Source organism: Nycticebus coucang, chromosome 16 (genome assembly GCF_027406575.1).
Source record: "Nycticebus coucang isolate mNycCou1 chromosome 16, mNycCou1.pri, whole genome shotgun sequence".
Classification (NCBI taxonomy): Eukaryota; Metazoa; Chordata; class Mammalia; order Primates; family Lorisidae; genus Nycticebus; species Nycticebus coucang.
In genome coordinates, this window is record NC_069795.1 from 8740867 (window position 1) to 8757895 (window position 17029).

Consider the following 17029-nt stretch of genomic DNA (forward strand, 5'->3'; position numbering starts at 1 on the left):
CAAAACATTTTGAGTTCAAATTATCTATTTTTTCTTTTGCTGCTGGTATTTTTGGTGTCATGTTAGAGAAACCGTTGCCTGATCCAGGTCATAAGGATTTATTTACACCTATGGAGTCTCCTAAGAGTTTTGTAGTTTTAGCTGTTATATTGAAGTTTATGATCCAGTTTGAGTTAGTTTTTGTGCATGGTGTGAGGTCTGGATCCATCTTCATTCTTTTGCATGTGGAGATCCAGTATCCAATTGTACAAGCACCATTTGTTGTGAAGACTGCCCTTTCTTCATTAAATTGTCTTGGCACTTTTTAAATTGCTCATAAACATGTGAGTTTGGATCTACGATCTCAGTTCCACTGACCTGTATGTCTGTCCTTAGGCCAGCTGGACCTTGACTTTTGTAGCCCATGTTTCCTGGAGGAGCAACTACCCTCAGGGCAGAAGTGTCTTGGGTTGCGGGAATCGCCCTTACCTCTGTGGGTTTGGGGCTTATCCCAGCAGTTGGCTGGTAGTTTTCCATTATCTAGTCAACTCTTCAATGCATTCAAGATGATATTTTATTCACTTATTTGTCCAGCATTATTTCATAGTTTTCAGGAGGAATTTAAAAAACCTAGCCACCAATATGAAAAATAGAATTCAAAGTTATGTATCTCTAATTATGAAATTTGAGGCAGCATGTCCTTGGGAAGGTATTTTTAGGAGTAGGGGGATCATTCATGGGATCGTAGACTACAATGCTCACTGTTGCTTTTAAAGCCACGTTTGTAATAGCTAATAAAAGCAGCTTTCATTAATTGAATATTTTATTCTATCCCAAGCTTCCTCCTGGGAGCATTTCATATACTCTTTCATCTCCATAACACAACAAACCTCTAAGATGACTGGCATTAATATTAGCATCCCTCCTATTTTGCATATGAGGATGCTGAGAGGCTTGCTAAGGATAGACACAGACCATTAGCTGAGGTTGACTCCAGAACCAGGCTCTGAGCTCCAGTAGGCTCCCATCTCCTTTGGGAACCCTCACAGCCATGTCCTAGTTTAAGATTTTTCTTTCGTAAAAACTGGAAGGCGTAAAAGGCTGTTTTGTCTTTCTCTTTTCCCTTTTCCCCTCTGCTTGCGGTGGGAATGTGGACTTCCTCACAGACAGGGACCTTTGCTGCCGTCCTTGGTGGTGGTTCTCACATTTCTGTAAGCGTGGGAATCCGGGCGGAAGCATGTTTAGAAGTCTTTCCTGATTCCTCAGCTCCAGCTCCAGCAGAGTTGGAGAGGGGGAGAGGTCCTGGTTGGGAACCTGCAGGTCTCACGTACTTGGTCTTGGGCCACCCTTTGGTCCGTGCTGGGCTGTCCAACCTTTTTCTTTTCTGCTGCGTGTTGGAGTAAGATAAGTTGTCTTTGGCCACACATTAAATACACACTATGGAAAGCTGATGAGTACAAAAAAGGTCCATGGATAATTTTCATGATATCGCCATCACAGATAAGCAAAGAAGTCCTCAAATAAGCAGCATGTGGTCCGTGGGCCACAGGTTGGACACCCTTAATTGTCGACTTTTTCTCTCCTATTTTATATTGTTAAAGGGTAGCACTATGTTTTTCTGGTATCTGGGGAATGGCCCTTTCCTTTTTAGTTCCTTAAAGAAGTTGAAACTTCAGTTACTTTTAAATGAGTTCTATTTAATGCTTTATAAGATAGAAATGAGGATGTTTAAGCCAAAACAACTTTGATATTAATAAAATGCAATATTTAGTAATTTGTTTTGCCTGACTGTAACTTAGTGGTGGGAAGCCTGAAGGGAATAATGAAGTGTCTAGTTATTTTAGAGAAGAAAAAATTTTAACTGCTTTTTCTTCATCCTCCCTCACCTGCTTTTTCTCAGATTGTGAAGTGGTCAGACTGTTGCTTGCCATTAGCTTGCAGACCTGGGGAGCCTTATCGATTAATTGCTGAAGCAAGTGTGGATGATTTCAGCAAACTGGGGGTGGCGTTCATGGAAGATAGACTCCAGATGGATAATGGACTGATACCCCAAAAGATTGTTTGTAAGTAACTTTGGATACTGTGGTCATCAGCTTAGGGACTCATGCTGGTATGACGTAAGGCAGCTCTTAGTTTCAGTGTGATTCAGTCAACAGGCTCAATTTAACTGTAATAGTATAAAATTCATTACATGCGTCAAGATGTTTTTTTTTTTTTCTTTTTTTTTTTTTTTATTGTTGGGGATTCATTGAGGGTACAATAAGCCAGTTTACAGTGATTGCATTTGTTAGGTAAAGTCCCTCTTGCAATCATGTCTTGCCCCCAGAAGGTGTGGCACACACCAAGGCCCCACCCCTGTCCCTCCTTCCCTCTCTCTGCTTTTCCTTCCCCCCCCATGACCTTAGTTGTCATTAATTGTCCTCATATCAAAATTGAGTACATAGGATTCATGCTTCTCCATTCTTGTGATGCTTTAGTCAAGATGTTTTTTGAGGGGGGTTACATCTGTAGTGCTTCTTAAATTTCTTTTTTTCTTTCTTTAGAGACAGAGTCTCAACTTTATCATCCTCGGTAGAGTGCTGTGGCATCACAGCTCACAGCAACCTCCACCTCCTGGGTTTAGGCGATTCTCCTGCCTCAGCCTCCCAAGTAGCTGGGAGTATAGGCACCTGCCACAGTGCCCGGCTATTTTTTTGTTGCAGTTTGGCCGGGGCCGGGTTTGAACCCACCACCCTCGGTATATGGGGCCAGTGCCCTACTCACTGAGCCATAGGCACTGCCCGCTTCTTAAATTTCTTAAGCAAGTATTGTCCATAATTGCATTATGGGAAGGCACTCAGATTCAGAACTCATTTATTTCACACAATTCAATACTGTATTGTTTATAGACCATAGTTCTCACTGAGTGGGAAGCAACCAAGTGTTACTACGAGGTTCTAAATCTGACTCTTCCCAGATCTGTATTTCAAACATACACGCCACCATTTTTTGGAACCAATCTTTTTTTCAGGAAACATGCCAACTGTTCTTCCTTCATTAAGCTGAAAGGCAGACTTTCTGTGTCTGCGAAAGCCGTGGCAGCTCTGGCAGTTTGTGCAACCATTTAACTTTCTGCTTTGCTACGTGCATGTGTCTAGTACCACATCAAGCACAGAGCGAGTGCCCCATAGATGGCTTTGGAATCAGTGATTGGGAACTTACACTCCAGTCCTGTGACAAGATCCTAGAAAGACCCTTTTCCTCATTGATCCTGAGCAGCGTCCTGAGGGCAGCTTTTCACTGGAGTGTGCTGAGGTGACTCTAGGGAGAGTGTTCTCTTCTTTCCTCGGTTTCATTAGCATATACGCAGACGTGTAGGAGAATAACACCCATGAAATTGAATCTGTAAATAAGTAGGCAAAGTCACCTCTCCGGATCTCACTTTCTTCGCCAGTCACTAAGAGGATCGTAGGTTCCCTGGTATGTGTAAGAAAGATGTGGAAACTGAGGATCTCACTTGGGGTCCTCAGGGGCACCCTCCCAGCAGGCAGGAGTAGGTAGCGGTTCCAAGGGAGGCCACTGAGTTGAGGTGGGGCTGCAGGTGGGAGCCGTGCAGGTGGCTGTCCTGGAGTGGAGGTCATGGAATGCCGGATGATAGGATTCTTAGGCTGACCTGCACGACACACTGGAAGCGCCAGCTAATTATCTTTCTCATTTGTGCTTTAGCCGTGCACTTGCAGGACTCTGCTTTAAAAGAACTTAAGGATCAGGCCTCAAACAAGCCAGCTCAAGTCCTGCAGCCGAGCCCTGAACCTGCTCTGGAGATTGAGCCCAAGCAGGACATCATGGAGCACGTTGGCAAAGATGGCCCAAGGGTTCTTGGTGAAGAACCGCAGCAGAGGAGAGGCAGTGCCTCTGGGAGTGAGCCTGCGGGGGACAGTGACAGGGGAGGGGGCTCTGTTGAGCATTATCACCTCCATCTGTCTAGTTGCCATGAGTGTTTGGAACTAGAGAACAGCACCATTGAGTCAGTCAAGTTTGCATCTGCAGAGAACATTCCAGATCTTCCCTATGAATCCAGCAGCAGTTTAGAGAGTGTTGCTGATGAGACCTGCCCTGAAAGGGAAGAGAGGAGAGTCAATAACACGGGAAAGGCACCCAACATTCTCATCTACGTGGGCTCTGACTCCCAGGATGCCCTCGGCCGGTTCCAGCAGGTCCAGTCTGTCCTGGCTGACTGCGTGGACACTGACAGTTACCTTCTCTACCACCTGCTGCAGGAAAGTGCTCTCAGAGACCCGTGGCCAGACAATTGTCTGTTGTTGGTCCTGGCCACCAGAGAGTCCATTCCCAAAGATCTGCACCAGAAGTTCATGGCCTACCTTTCTCAGGGAGGGAAGGTGTTGGGCCTGTCTTCGTCCTTCACATTTGGTGGCTTTCAGATGACATGCAAGGCTGTCCTGCAGAAAACAGTCCAGAACTTGGTTTTCTCTAAGTCTGACCAGAGTAAGGTGACGCTCAGCATCCTAAGCAGTGGCTGTGTTTACGAGGAGGTCCCTGGAGAGCGGCTTAGTCTGGGCAAGCTCCAGGGCCACCTCGAGAACAAGGACCAGGACAGGATGGTTATCCAAGTGCCTTTTGGAGCGTGTGGAGGAGAAGCTGTTCTTTGTCAGGTACTGAGGGTGGTGCTAATTTGATGACCTTTGGGGATCTTGGAGAGGGAATATGCTCTTTAAGGCTTTACATGTGAAGATTTTAAGAGTTTGTGTGCTGCGGGCTGCTGCAGGTTCCTGTTGGCTGGGAGCTTTTGCTGATGGTGAGCAGAAGGTATAGTTTAGTTCAGGTTTTCATGAATACCCTGATTAACTGAAAGACATGTGATGAAGGAATTGAGCTTGCTGGTTAACCAAGGATCTTGTGTTGATCTTTACTAGTAATGACCTTTCTAAAATACACTGGTCTACTTTCTTGTCTCACAGTACACTGTGTTTAATATAATCAATCCTTTATTTATCATGGAAAGTGGAAAGCCTCGGGTGGCAATTCCAGATGCCAGTGACCATCATGTTAAATATGCAGTTGGTAGGTGGCGCCTGTGGCTCAAAGGAGTAGGGTGCTGGCCCCATATGCTGGAGGTGGTGGGTTCAAGCCCAGCTCCAGCCAAAAACTACAAACAAACAAAAAAAATATGCAATTGGTTACAGCGGTAGTTTGTGTTAACAAGATCTCCAAATTCCCAACTCTTTTCTTATGATTTGTTACTCTTAACATCTAAGGGCTCGAAAAAGCTTCGAATAAGAGCAAATTGAAGTTATTAGGCTTATAGCATATTAATACATAGGTAAGGACAAAATGAAAAGAGGATCAAAGGAAAGTTCTAATTTACTTTCCATACCTTGGAGGTCCTTTGGCTCTTCTGCTGTTCTTTCGTCCATCCTCTTTCTCCCTTTAGCTTTTGTTAGTGAACAGCAGCAGGATGGACTATTTCAGAATTCTTCATAATTTATAATGAAACGTTTAATGCTTTAGGCAAAGGTTTTTGTTAGACTTAAATGAACACTCACTTGTTCAGAAGGATTTGATAATTGAGGTCGGGGTGCCATGGCCAACGCCTGTAATCCTAGCACTCTGGGAGGCTGAGGTGGATGGATTGCTTGAGCTCAGGAGTTCAAGACCAGGTTGAGCAAGAGTGAGACCTTGTCTCTAAAAATAGCTGGGCGTTGTATTGGGTGCCTCTAGTCCCAGCTACTCGAGAGGCTGAAGCAAGTGGATCACTTGAGCCCGAGAGTTTGAGGTTGCTGTGAGCTATGACCACAGCACTCAACCAAGGGTGACAAAGTGAAACTCTATCTTAAAAAAAAAAAAAGATTCGATAATCTAATGACAAAACTAAGGAGATATGGCTTGGCGCCCGTAGCACAGTGGTTACAGTGCTGGCCACATGCACCAAGGCTGGTGGTTTGAACCTGGCCTAGGCCAGCTAAAATAACAATGACAACTGCAACAACAACAACAACAACAAAAATAGCCAGGCATTGTGGTGGGCGCCTATAGTCCCAGCTACTTGGGGGGCTGAGGCAAGAGAATCACTTAAGCCCATGAGTTTGAGTTGGCTGTGAGCTGTGATGCCACGGCGCTCTACCCAGGGAGACATAGTGAGACTCTGTCCCAAAACAAACTAACAAACAAAAAGAAAACTAAGGAGATATAAATATTTTGTCCAGAAGAATTCCCAAGATGAGTGGGAACAGATTTTGTTTTATTATAGGGATCTTTTTATTGAGTTAGAGAATTGTTTACTTCTTAAATTTTGTTTTGCTTTCATTTTGTAATACCGCATCCCTCTCTAGACCTCCAAGAAGCTAAGTCTCTGGGGTTTTCTGACCAAACATTTTTAAGGTAATATTGCTTTTTGGTTATTTTAAAGCCTATTTATTTGTTCTTAAGATAATAATCAGCCAAAGATGCTTGGGACAGATGGACACGAAACCCCAGCAGGTTTCCTGCAGGGCAGCAGACCATATCAGTTAGCTTTTGGAGGCCTAATAAATGTTCTTTTTATCTTTTTCTCTGCAAATATGGTAACTATAGTAATTGCTCATTCTCAGAAAATCCATTTAAAAACCCAACTTCCTAGAGCCATATTTCAGTTTTGAATTGCGAACTTTACCACCCCTGTGCACAGACTTGTACTAGAAAATTGATTTGGCACTGTTGCGATCCATTTCTCTGAGTTACACAGCAAATCTGCTTGCTGCACCATTTAAATTGACCCCATTCCTATCATAAAATTTGATACTGCAGCGCACTGCCCTAGGGGGAAAAAAGGCAATCTGATGCAGCTTCACAAATCAGATTCAGAGGATTAGAATGTCATTTTTGATTTTAAATGACTTCCAGAGTTCTATGTGACAGGGTCACTGTTTTCTCTGCAGGCCAGTGTCTCTCTGATACCTCACTAGGATCAAAAAGTAAATATTATCACAGGCTGGTTAGTTTCCTCTTTCCCTGTTCAATTTTATAGTCTTCATCTTTGTAATAAATCTAGTAATGATGTAACTCAATAAGGGGTGGGAAGTACTTCAAGGACAGAACACAGCTGCACATGAGGCGGTGGTATCACCAGCCAAGTAAGCTGCAGCTTTGATGCTTTTGCCATTCATAACAGTCAAGAAAAAGAGAAAATGTTTGCATGCTTGTAGTATTGATCGAGGGTGCAGGGAAGACTTAATGTTGTAGTGAGGGGTCCTCAAACTATGGCCCACGGGACACAGGAGGTGGTGTGATTGTGTGTGTTCTTGTTTTGTTTTTTTTACTTCAAAATAAGATATGTGCAGTGTGCATAGGAATTTGTTCATAGTTTTTTTTTTTTAAACCATAGTCCAGCCCTCCAACGGTCTGAGGGTCAGTGAACTGGCCCCCTGTTTAAAAAGTTTGAGGACCCCTGCTAGATTAATGCTGATGTTTGACTATCCGCTAGACCAGAAGTTTGGCATGAAGTTGTCCAAATAAAGCCTTTCAAATGGATTTGAAAAGATTCTGTTTTCTTGTTTAGCTTAGGGAGTGGCAAGAATGGGTCTGTTTTCATAGCAGAGTTCTCTACCCTGCCCCTACACTATCGACATTAGGGGCCAGATAATTCTTTGCGGGGAGGGGCCGTCCTGTGCATCTTAGGATGTTGGGTCTGTATCTCTGGTCTCTGTTAGATGCCAGTAGTGCTCCGTTCCTCCCATTTGTGGCTGGAGGCTTTTTTTTTTTTTTTTTTAGCTCTGGCTTTGGTCCAGTTTAAAAAAGCTTATGTTTAGAAGAATCCAATTTATAGAAATAGGCTTGTCACTATGGTAGCAACATTATACCAGAGGATGAGACTTGGGCACTGCGGAGGACCAGGAGGACAAATCTGCCATGAACACTGCTGTGTGCCGTTTTCTCCCTGTCAGTGGTGAGCGTAGAACCAGGGGTGGCCTCTTGCTGTTTGCACTGTAGAAGCACCTAAATCATGAAGAGAGTAAGCAAAGGCAACCCTCACCATTTCAGGGCAGGCTATCCCCCTCTCCCCTGGAACTCAGAGGCCCGTTGGTGGCGTGATCCGTGGTCTTCCTCCTTGGCACCTTTGTCATGTGAAAATGAATCCAGCACGTGCCCATTTTCCGTGTGGATATTCTGTGTAGCCACCCCACCCATTGAGTCCCTGTGCCGTCCTGGCACACCTCCCCTTCTCCCATTGGCTCGAGTAGCAACAGAAGTTGGCTCAGTTTTTCTGCCACCTGTAAGGGTTAATCTCTGGGACCCCTGCTGTGCTGCTTCTCCCACACCAGCTGGCTTTGACCTCCGCAGAGCAGAGGCACACAGGTAGGGTGGAGTCTGAGAAGGATAAGAGTGGTTTTCAACTGGGGTGCGTGGCACACCTGTGTGCAGTGAGAAGATCTTTGGTGTGCAGTGAACATTTTTAAAGACCATTAATGAAATTATTTTCAAAAGAAGTTCCAGTTCATAGCATAATGAGTATTTTCTTTTTTTAATTTTTTCTTTTGGATCAACACATTTTAAGTGTGCCGTGGAAGCTTAAGTATAGGTTCAGGAGTGCTGTGAGATAAAAAAGGTTGAAAAACATTGCTTTAGAGGTTTTCTCTTTTCTGCCTTTTCCGCTCGTCAAGGCTGTTTAGAGGACAGGCTTACCTGCTGGCTCCTGGCCTGCACAAGGTTGCGGGTGAAGCAGCCACCGCTGTATTTTGGGGACTGTGTTGAAGAGGGTTCTGCAGACCTTTTCAGATTGGCCTCAACGTCTAACATTTGGACCGTTCTGGGAAATACATGTGGATGGTGTATTTGGCTTGCTTAAGGCTTGGGTGGGAATTGAGAGATTTTAAATTGCTATGGGGCTGGCACTATGCTTTTTGTGGCCGGGGCTTTGCATACAATTGGCAAAACTAAAAGCTAAGCAGATGAGCTCAGTTTGCTTTTCTGGGTACTCAGGGCTCTGGCAACCTCCAGGCTCTAATTGCCCAATTAAAATCTGATCTCCGAGGAGTAGAGGTTCCAGTAAGTTCCTTAATATCAAGACACACACTGTTGACAGGTGGAGATATTTTAATTTTAACTAAAGAAGAAAGCCTGAAGTGAATACACGCAGCTCCAAATCTTTAAATTCAGCTGGGGTGTGTGTGTCGGGGGGAGGGCTTTTCTGTCTGCAAAATCCCAATCTGCCCCCAGCAAGTCCTTGCTTCCTGTCCTGGATGGGTTCTTGGGAACGCCGACATAACAGGTTTACCATGGACTAACTGATGTAAATAAGTTAAGTTCCTACAGTATATTTCTGGTCACAAAAACATCACCAGAGTTCTAAATGAAGACCAAAACACTTCTAATATTAAATGTTGATATAAATGTGACCTATATGTACATTTAAGAAACATTAATAAGACCGAGATAATTACTTACTTATTCTACTTCAGGGTCGTAGGTGGCTGGAGCCCATCCAGGCAGGCCTGGGTCCTGGCCAGGATGCTGTCCTGTTGAGGGGCACACTCATACCCACACTCAGATGGGGACCATGAACACAGGCCAGTCAACCTCATGGACACAGCTTTGGAATAAAGGAGGACCCAGAGAAAACCCATGCAGACCTGGGGGGAACATGTCAGCTCCATACACCGTGGCCCTGGCCGGGAGTTGATTTTCTTTTCTTCATCAACTTTGTAACAACACAGTATTGAACAAAATGACGTTATTCAAGGACCTGCTGGATTTTAATTCCTATAAACCTTTTTTATTTTTTTGAAGCAGAGTCTCACGTTGTGATGCCAGAGTACAGTGATGTCATCGTAGCTCACTGCAAACTCAAACTCCTGGGCTGAAATGATCCTCCCATCTCAGCCTTCCGAGTGCCTACCACAGCACCTACCTAATTTTTCTATTTTTAGGTGTTATGGGGGTCTCTCTTTGCTCAAGCTGGTCTTGAACTCCTGCCTTGGCCTACCACAGTGCTAGGATTACAGGCACGAGCCACTGTACCTGGCTTCCCAGAAACACCCTTAAATCTTGAATGTGGCTACTCTCCTCCCAAGGGTTGTTTTCCAGTTATGACTAACAGGTGGGACAACAGCTTCCAGCATGACCTGTGCCTCCAAGAGTTCAGGAGCAGCTGGATTCTCAGCATAACTGTATTTCTAAACGGTTTGGTCCTTTGAGTTAGGGAACTTGCCCAAGGTCACATGACTGATTAGTGATACAAACCACCTAGAAAGAGTTTGATGCCTGTCTTACTCAGCCGGACAGCCATGGCTTTACTTGAATCCTTTTCTTGCTTGCTGTTACTTTCTGGATACTCAAGTTGAGAGTTTATATGCTGTCAATAATTCATGTTCAAGCTTTCCGAAGAAAGAAACCTTTTCTTAATGTCTGTACCTGCTTCTGATTTACAAACTGGTGTCTTCCCCTCAGGTTCACTTAGAACTACCTCCCAGCTCCGACATAGTGCAAACTGAAGAAAATTTTAACTTGCTGAAATCGAGCAATATTAGAAGATATGAAGTCCTTAAAGAGATTCTCACAAGCCTTGGCCTCAGCTGTGACCTAAAACAAGCTCCTGCCTTAACACCTCTTTACTTGCTGGTGGCTACGGAGGTGAGTTTGCAGGCCCAGCTGGGAAGAGAGTGTGTCTTCTCTAAGAAGTGACTCTTTCTCTTGTCCACTGGTTTTGATTTTGGTTTCTGTTGTGATCTTATGTCCTATTTTGACCCTGAGTTTGGAAACCATCTTTAAGATATGCAAGTATCATTCATTTTGGGGGGAGAGTTAAGGGGGAGAAGACCATTCTGCTGGCGGTGGCCCTCTCCGCTTCAGGCAGAGGAGCAACCCCTGTTTTAGTATCCAGAGTGTATTTAGAAACCATACTTCATTCGTTGGGGATTAAAAACATATGTTTTGATTTGGGTCATTTTCCAGCAAATCTTTGGATGGGAAAATCACAACATCTGTTTCATCTGTGCTGCTGTCTGCCATCTTGTGGCAAAAAGGGCTCTGGGTTTCTGTTCCTGAGTTGTGTCTATAAGGACAATGTCCACAGAGTGGGGACTGTATTTGGGAATTTTCTTGGCTGTGTCTTGTTGGCTGCCTGTAATGGATACCTAGTTTGGGGGCGGGTGGCCAGAGTCTCCACGTGTGTGTTCTTGCTAACTCATTTAACTTGGTCCCATTGTCAGTTTCTTATTTGTTGGAATATATTATTTTTCTAGTCTGTTTCTGTTGTCTGCTCTGAACAGGCAAATTTGTGAGTGTAATGATGTAACCATACAGTTTCAGCAAGTCCCTGGCAGTCCGGGTGACTTGAAACACCAAACCTGCTTTATCTTGAAAAGGACAAATTATACCCCTTTCCCCAATATTTTTTTTTAGAGACAGAGTCTCACTTTATCACCCTCAGTAGAGTGCCATAGCATCACAGCTCACAGCAACCTCCAAATCCTGGGTTTAGGTGATTCTCTTGCCTCAGCCTCCTGAGTAGCTGGAACTACAGGCACCTGCCAAAACGCCTGGCTATTTTTTTTTTGTTGTTGTTGCAGTTTGGCTGGGGCTGGGTTTGAACCCACCACCCTCGGTATATGGGGCCGGCGCCCTGCTCACTGAGCCACAGGCGCCGCCCTACCCCAACATTTTATACTTCTTTTTTTTCTTTTTTTATGAGACAAAGTCTCACTCAGTCGCCCTCAGTAGAGTGCTGTGCTGTCACAGCTGACAGCAACCTTAAATTCCTGGACTCAAGTGATCCCTTTTGCCTTAGCCTCTCAGGTAGCTGGTACTACAGGTGCCCAAACAACGCCTGGCTTTTTTTTTTTTCTGGAGATGGGATCTCATTCTTGCTCAGGCTGGTCTTGAACTCCTGAGCTCAGGCAATCCACCTGCCTTGGCCTCCCAGAGTGCTAGAATTACAGGTGTGAGCAACTGTGCCCAGAAACCTCAACAGTTTTACAAGAGAAGGCATTCTTTTTGGGTTATATTCTGTCCCTTGGCAAACTTAGTTTTCAGGGGATAGCAAAGCTGTGAGCTATTGGGGTGCTATGTGCTCACTTGGAGAAGACAGAAAATCTGAGAGCATTTAGGAGTGGGATACTTTATGGGATTGCTTAAGGACTAAATGAAACCATGTATGTCAAAGTTCTGTATTAATTGTGTTACTTAAATGATAGTGCAGTTATTGTCATTGTTAGGTTGTTGGGAGGGTAAATGAGTTAGAGTGTATAATGTGCCTTGAAAGTGCTTGTTACCTTGTCTAAAAACATGGCAGGTAAGGTTTTTAATTTTAAAAATTAATAATATAGCAATGGATAATTCTTTTTTTCTTTTATTTCTTTGAGACAGAATCTCACTATGTCGCCCTTGGTAGAGTGCTGTGGCATCACAGCTCACAGCAACCTCAAATTCTTGGGCTTAAATGATTCTCTTGCCTCAGCCTCCCAAGCATCTGAGACTACAGGCATCTGCCACAATGCCCAGCTATTTTTCTGTGGTTGTAATTGTCATTGTTGTTTAGCAGGCCCGGGGTGGGTTTGAACCCACCAACCTTGGTGTACGTGGCCGGCACCCTACCCACTGAGCTATGGGTGCTGCCTGATAATTCTTTTTTCATTTAAGGCCCATTCTTTTGTTGCACTTTCATCACACAATTTTTAGCCAGTTTGCACTGTTTTTTATGAATGCTCTTGGGAATTGATGATATGACTTTTTTTTTTTTGCACTTTCATCTCAGGAACTCAGAGCTCCATGTCATTTATCTCTCTTTATGCATTCATTTGGTAGGAAGAAAAGCATCATCTCTGTCTTGTGATTTATAAAAAGATACCAAAGTAAAGTTGGTGCTCAGGGCTGCAAGCCTGGAGGACCACCTACCTTGGAGGAACAGGTAGCGCCATGTGGGTAAAGGTGACTGGTCTCCAGGGGAATGGGACTGTCACTCTCCTGGTCTGACACATACTCAAGTGCTGTCTGCGCTGAGGCCCCAGCCCTGGAGGTCAGGGAGCAGGAAAGCCTGCGCTTGACAACCTGACCTTCCTGAATTTGACCAAGCTCGTTCTGGGACTTGGACCTCTGGGCTCTCAGAGCAATGAACAAGAAAGAGTGGTTATATTAGAAGTCTTGGCCTTTTTGGTATATTCTTTAGGTTGGGTATAACCTGAAATACCTAAGTAGAGACTTTGTGTACAGGCCTACTTATATTAAAACACAAAATAAGCCTGGCTCAGGCATGTGATCCTAGCACTCTGGGAGGCTGAGGTGGGAGGATTGCTTGAGGTCAGGAGTTTAAGACCTGCCTGAGCGAGAACGAGACCTTGTCACTACTAAAAACAAAAAAATAGCTGGGCATTGTTGAGGGTACCTGTAGTCCCAGGTACTTGGGAGGCTGAGGCAAGAGGATCTCTTGAGCCTAAGTTTGAGATTGCAGTGAGCTGTGGCGCTGGGGCACTTGACCCTGGGCAATAGAGTGAGATTCTGTTTTTTGTTTTTGAGACAAACAAAAACCACAAAACAGATGCCTCCCATCTTTGTCCTTCCAGTTCTGTAAGCTGCATGGGGCAGAGGGGAGTGATCGTTTTCACCTGTTAACTGATCAGTTGGGGGAGTATTGATTCCTTCATTTCCAAACCATGGGAAGGAAATGCTTGGACATAATTTCAACAAGGATTTGCTCCATGTTCTCCTCACCAGGCCCCTCATTACACAGTAACTTTGGAAAAGAATTATTTTCTTGTGTCCTCTGGTTGGTCTTGTTGATTTTCTTAGATTTCTATATGTGCACTACTTTTTCCTCTTAATTGTTCATTTCTGACTCAGTTCTGTTTTACTTTGGGAGCCCAAGGAACTGAGTAAGTGTGTGTATGATTATTGTATATATCATTTCATTTCTTAAGGTTACTCTGCTTATTGTATCTGGTGCACAAGGAAATGTCAGAATTCAGGGTTTCATGTTATGTTTTCCTGGGATGCAAGTTCTCTAAAGGACTGTTGTGCAAATGATTTTGAAGATAGATTCTTTCCAACTGAGATGGTCTTTTTGGAGGCGTTTGGATGATTCCTCTTGATTTTCTCCTGATACTGAGGTGGAACATTTGTGAACAACTTGTGCCCATTGTGCTGTTGGCTCAATATTTATAGATGTAGACCATAGAGGGAATAAGATTGGGTTCATACTTTCTATTTGGTTTTCTTTTCTTTTCTTTCTTTCTTCCTTTTTTTTTTGAGACATAGTCTCACTATGTCGCCCTCCGTAGAGTGTTGTGGTGTCACAGCTCAGCAACCTCAAACTCTTGGGCTTAAGTGATTCTCTTGCCTCAGCCTCCCAAGTAGCTGGGACTACAGGTGCCTGCCACAACACCCGGCTATTTTTCTTTCTTCTTCTTCTTTTTTTTTTTTTGTAGTTATCATTGTTGTTTGGCGGGCCTGGACTGAGTTTGAACCTGTCAGTCCCCGTGTATGTGGCTGGCACCCTAGCTGCTGAGCTACAGGCACCGATCCTCTATTTGCTTTCCTTTTCTGTAGCTCCACTTAATAGACGTCATTGATCCTCATGGAATTGAATTATGTGCAGAGGATCTTGGCCCCCAGTTGGACACTGCGATCCCATCCGTTCCACTCATCTCCTGCCGGGTGGATTAGATGCCTGGGGGCATCTGCTTTCTGCTTCCTGTGTAAGAAAGATGCTCTATTTCCGGGAATCAAAGATCTCTCACCACAAGGTGTCACTGCTGAGCTAGGCTGCCTGGCATGCAGAACCCAAGAACTATGATGTAGTTCTTCAGAGATTAATTTTTTTTTTCTCTCTATATCCATTTCACATATATAATTTCATATTTTCCCATCATACTGGTGATACTTTTTTGGGGAGGTCTGTAGAAATTATTTCAATGTCCCAGTTAATAATATTTGTCTTTCATTCAACATTTACTGTGTGCTAGGTACTGTTACAGCATGGGGTATGAAAGAACAAAATAAATATGCCAGTTATCTAAATAGTGTTACTGCACACCAGCTGTGTTTATACAGTTCTGTGCCTTGACACTTGCTCTTTATGGTGAATAGCACAGAAGATTTATGAAGCACCTACGTGCTTCCATATTACTGTGATCTAAACGGAAAAGAATAGCATCATGGTCCAAGTCGGGGAAGAAAACACTCACATGACCCTTGGCATTTGCTAGGGTTGTGTTCTGGGACCTTTGTCAATACCTAAACACCCCAGTAGCATGTGATTCCCACTGTCAAGTTCGGTCTTGTATGGCTTCTTGATCATGGGCACCCCATGTGACGAGGAAGGAGGGCTCTGCTGTGGTGCAGGCTCTGCGTGGCTGGGCTGGGCGGCTTCCTTCTGACCAAGGCCTTCACATTTAATCTCGGCTCCCAGGGGATTGAAGTTCAGGCCTCAGCAAAATTACAAAAAAGTAAACCACAAAACACACGCACACACGTATACCACACCTCTACGTCCATAGATACAAGACTAGAAGGAAATCTATACCTGGTACACGTGTGTGGTGTATTTCTGGTGAAGGGCTGAAGGGTGATTTGAATAATCTTTTTAAACTCTCTCTTTCCCACATTTCCTATTATGGGTGTATATTACTTTAATAATGAGCCAGACCTGTTACTAAAGAAGAAACCCATTTCTGTATGGCATTGGACTTCAAAGGCATTTCATACGTGGTTAAGCTCGAGTGCCAAAAGGCAGGGTATTTTCATGTAGGTATTGATATTTTGGCTAGTATTTGACACCTATATTCATTACTTGAAATGAGTCACTTTAATGTGTATTTATAATTGATAATAAATCACTTGACTCTGGCAAGTGGCTGCGGCAGCTATGACCCTTGGGTTTAACTGTGAGCTCCCCTTAGCACGTGGGTTCCTGGGTGCCTTAGCCCTCCCGTTGCCCTGGCAGGGGAAGGTACTGCTGGTGTTAGTTCATAATTCAGGTGCCCCACTTCTGTTTGGATGCTCCAGTTTCTTTGAACTGTGTCGCAGAGACCATGTGCACACGACCTCTACATGCTTCTTTTCCCTGGGTGCTAATGTGTAGCAAAAGGTGGATGAGCCATTGGAGGACTGCAGGGTGTGGTGGGGCAAGATTATTGGGGACCACCACGTCCATCCTCTGCCATTGGTAGGAAGTTAGTGGCAGCATACCTTTACTGTGGCAGGGGGACATAAACTTGTGGGTGAGAGATACTTTATAGAAAAAACACAATCTTTCCCCTTGCAGAACATGAGAAAAAACACACTTCTTTCATATTTTGTGGAAGCATGTTAAGAGATTTTATTTTCTATAAAATCCAATTTTATAGAAAGAACACACCAGCTGTCTTGTTTTTCTTTTCTCTGGGCTCCATTTCTATTTTTGTCTCTCCCAGAGAAGTGGCAGAAAGGAAGGGGGAACCTCCAGGGGTTCTCGCCGAGAGGGGCAGTGGGGGATTGGGACCAGCCAAGCCTGTGCCTGGGGACAGAGCCAGCTCCCCCTCCACTGCAGGCTCGACTGCCCAATGGGTCCCCTTTCACTTCCCCCAATGAGGCCAGAGGAAGCAGAAGATGGTGGGCCGTGCCATCCACTGCCCGCCTTGCCCGAAAGGCCTGCATGATTGCTCTGAGGAGTTGGGGCCATTTTGCAACCTGGGGTGTTCCTCTTGGGATCTGGGGAACACGAGATTCTTTTTCTAAAATAAGACAGTTTGGGATCCTGTGGGGCATGCATTGTGGCTGGTAGCTGGTAGTGTGTAAGCGAGCTGAGGAATAGAAGCTGGCTGGACTTTTTGGCAGGAGTCCTATGTCCGGTTACCTTACCCTCGGGATCAAGATGTAACCGTAACAAGAAGAGACCACAGAGTTTGTTATTGAAGTAACTGGGCAAAGTCACCATGGTGTTGGGGTGTGTGTGATTTTGGTAGTGTGGGAGTTTTGGAATCTAAACTATATGCTTAAAAACAAAAATTAGTTATATCATTTCATTTTTGTTCAACTCCAAATTTTTCTTGTGAAACTTCTTTTCTCCCTCAAAAACAGGTATTATTGTTGATAAGGATTGTTT

At 44.3% G+C, this 17029-nt stretch overlaps 1 protein-coding gene across 11 annotated transcripts in view; it reads left to right on the plus strand.

Annotated features, from left to right (window-relative positions):
* HLCS (holocarboxylase synthetase) overlaps positions 1–17029 on the plus strand; it is a 219862-nt gene that overhangs the window by 42486 nt on the left and 160347 nt on the right. For 10 of the 11 annotated variants that reach the window (XM_053564715.1, XM_053564709.1, XM_053564712.1 and 7 more), the window contains 3 exons: positions 1880–2042; positions 3685–4631; positions 10402–10584. In XM_053564715.1, coding sequence (XP_053420690.1) covers positions 1991–2042; positions 3685–4631; positions 10402–10584 — 1182 coding nt within the window. In that variant the 5' untranslated portion in view covers positions 1880–1990. The remainder of the gene's footprint in view (positions 1–1879; positions 2043–3684; positions 4632–10401; positions 10585–17029) is intronic. The other variant, XM_053564710.1, reaches the window with a different exon arrangement.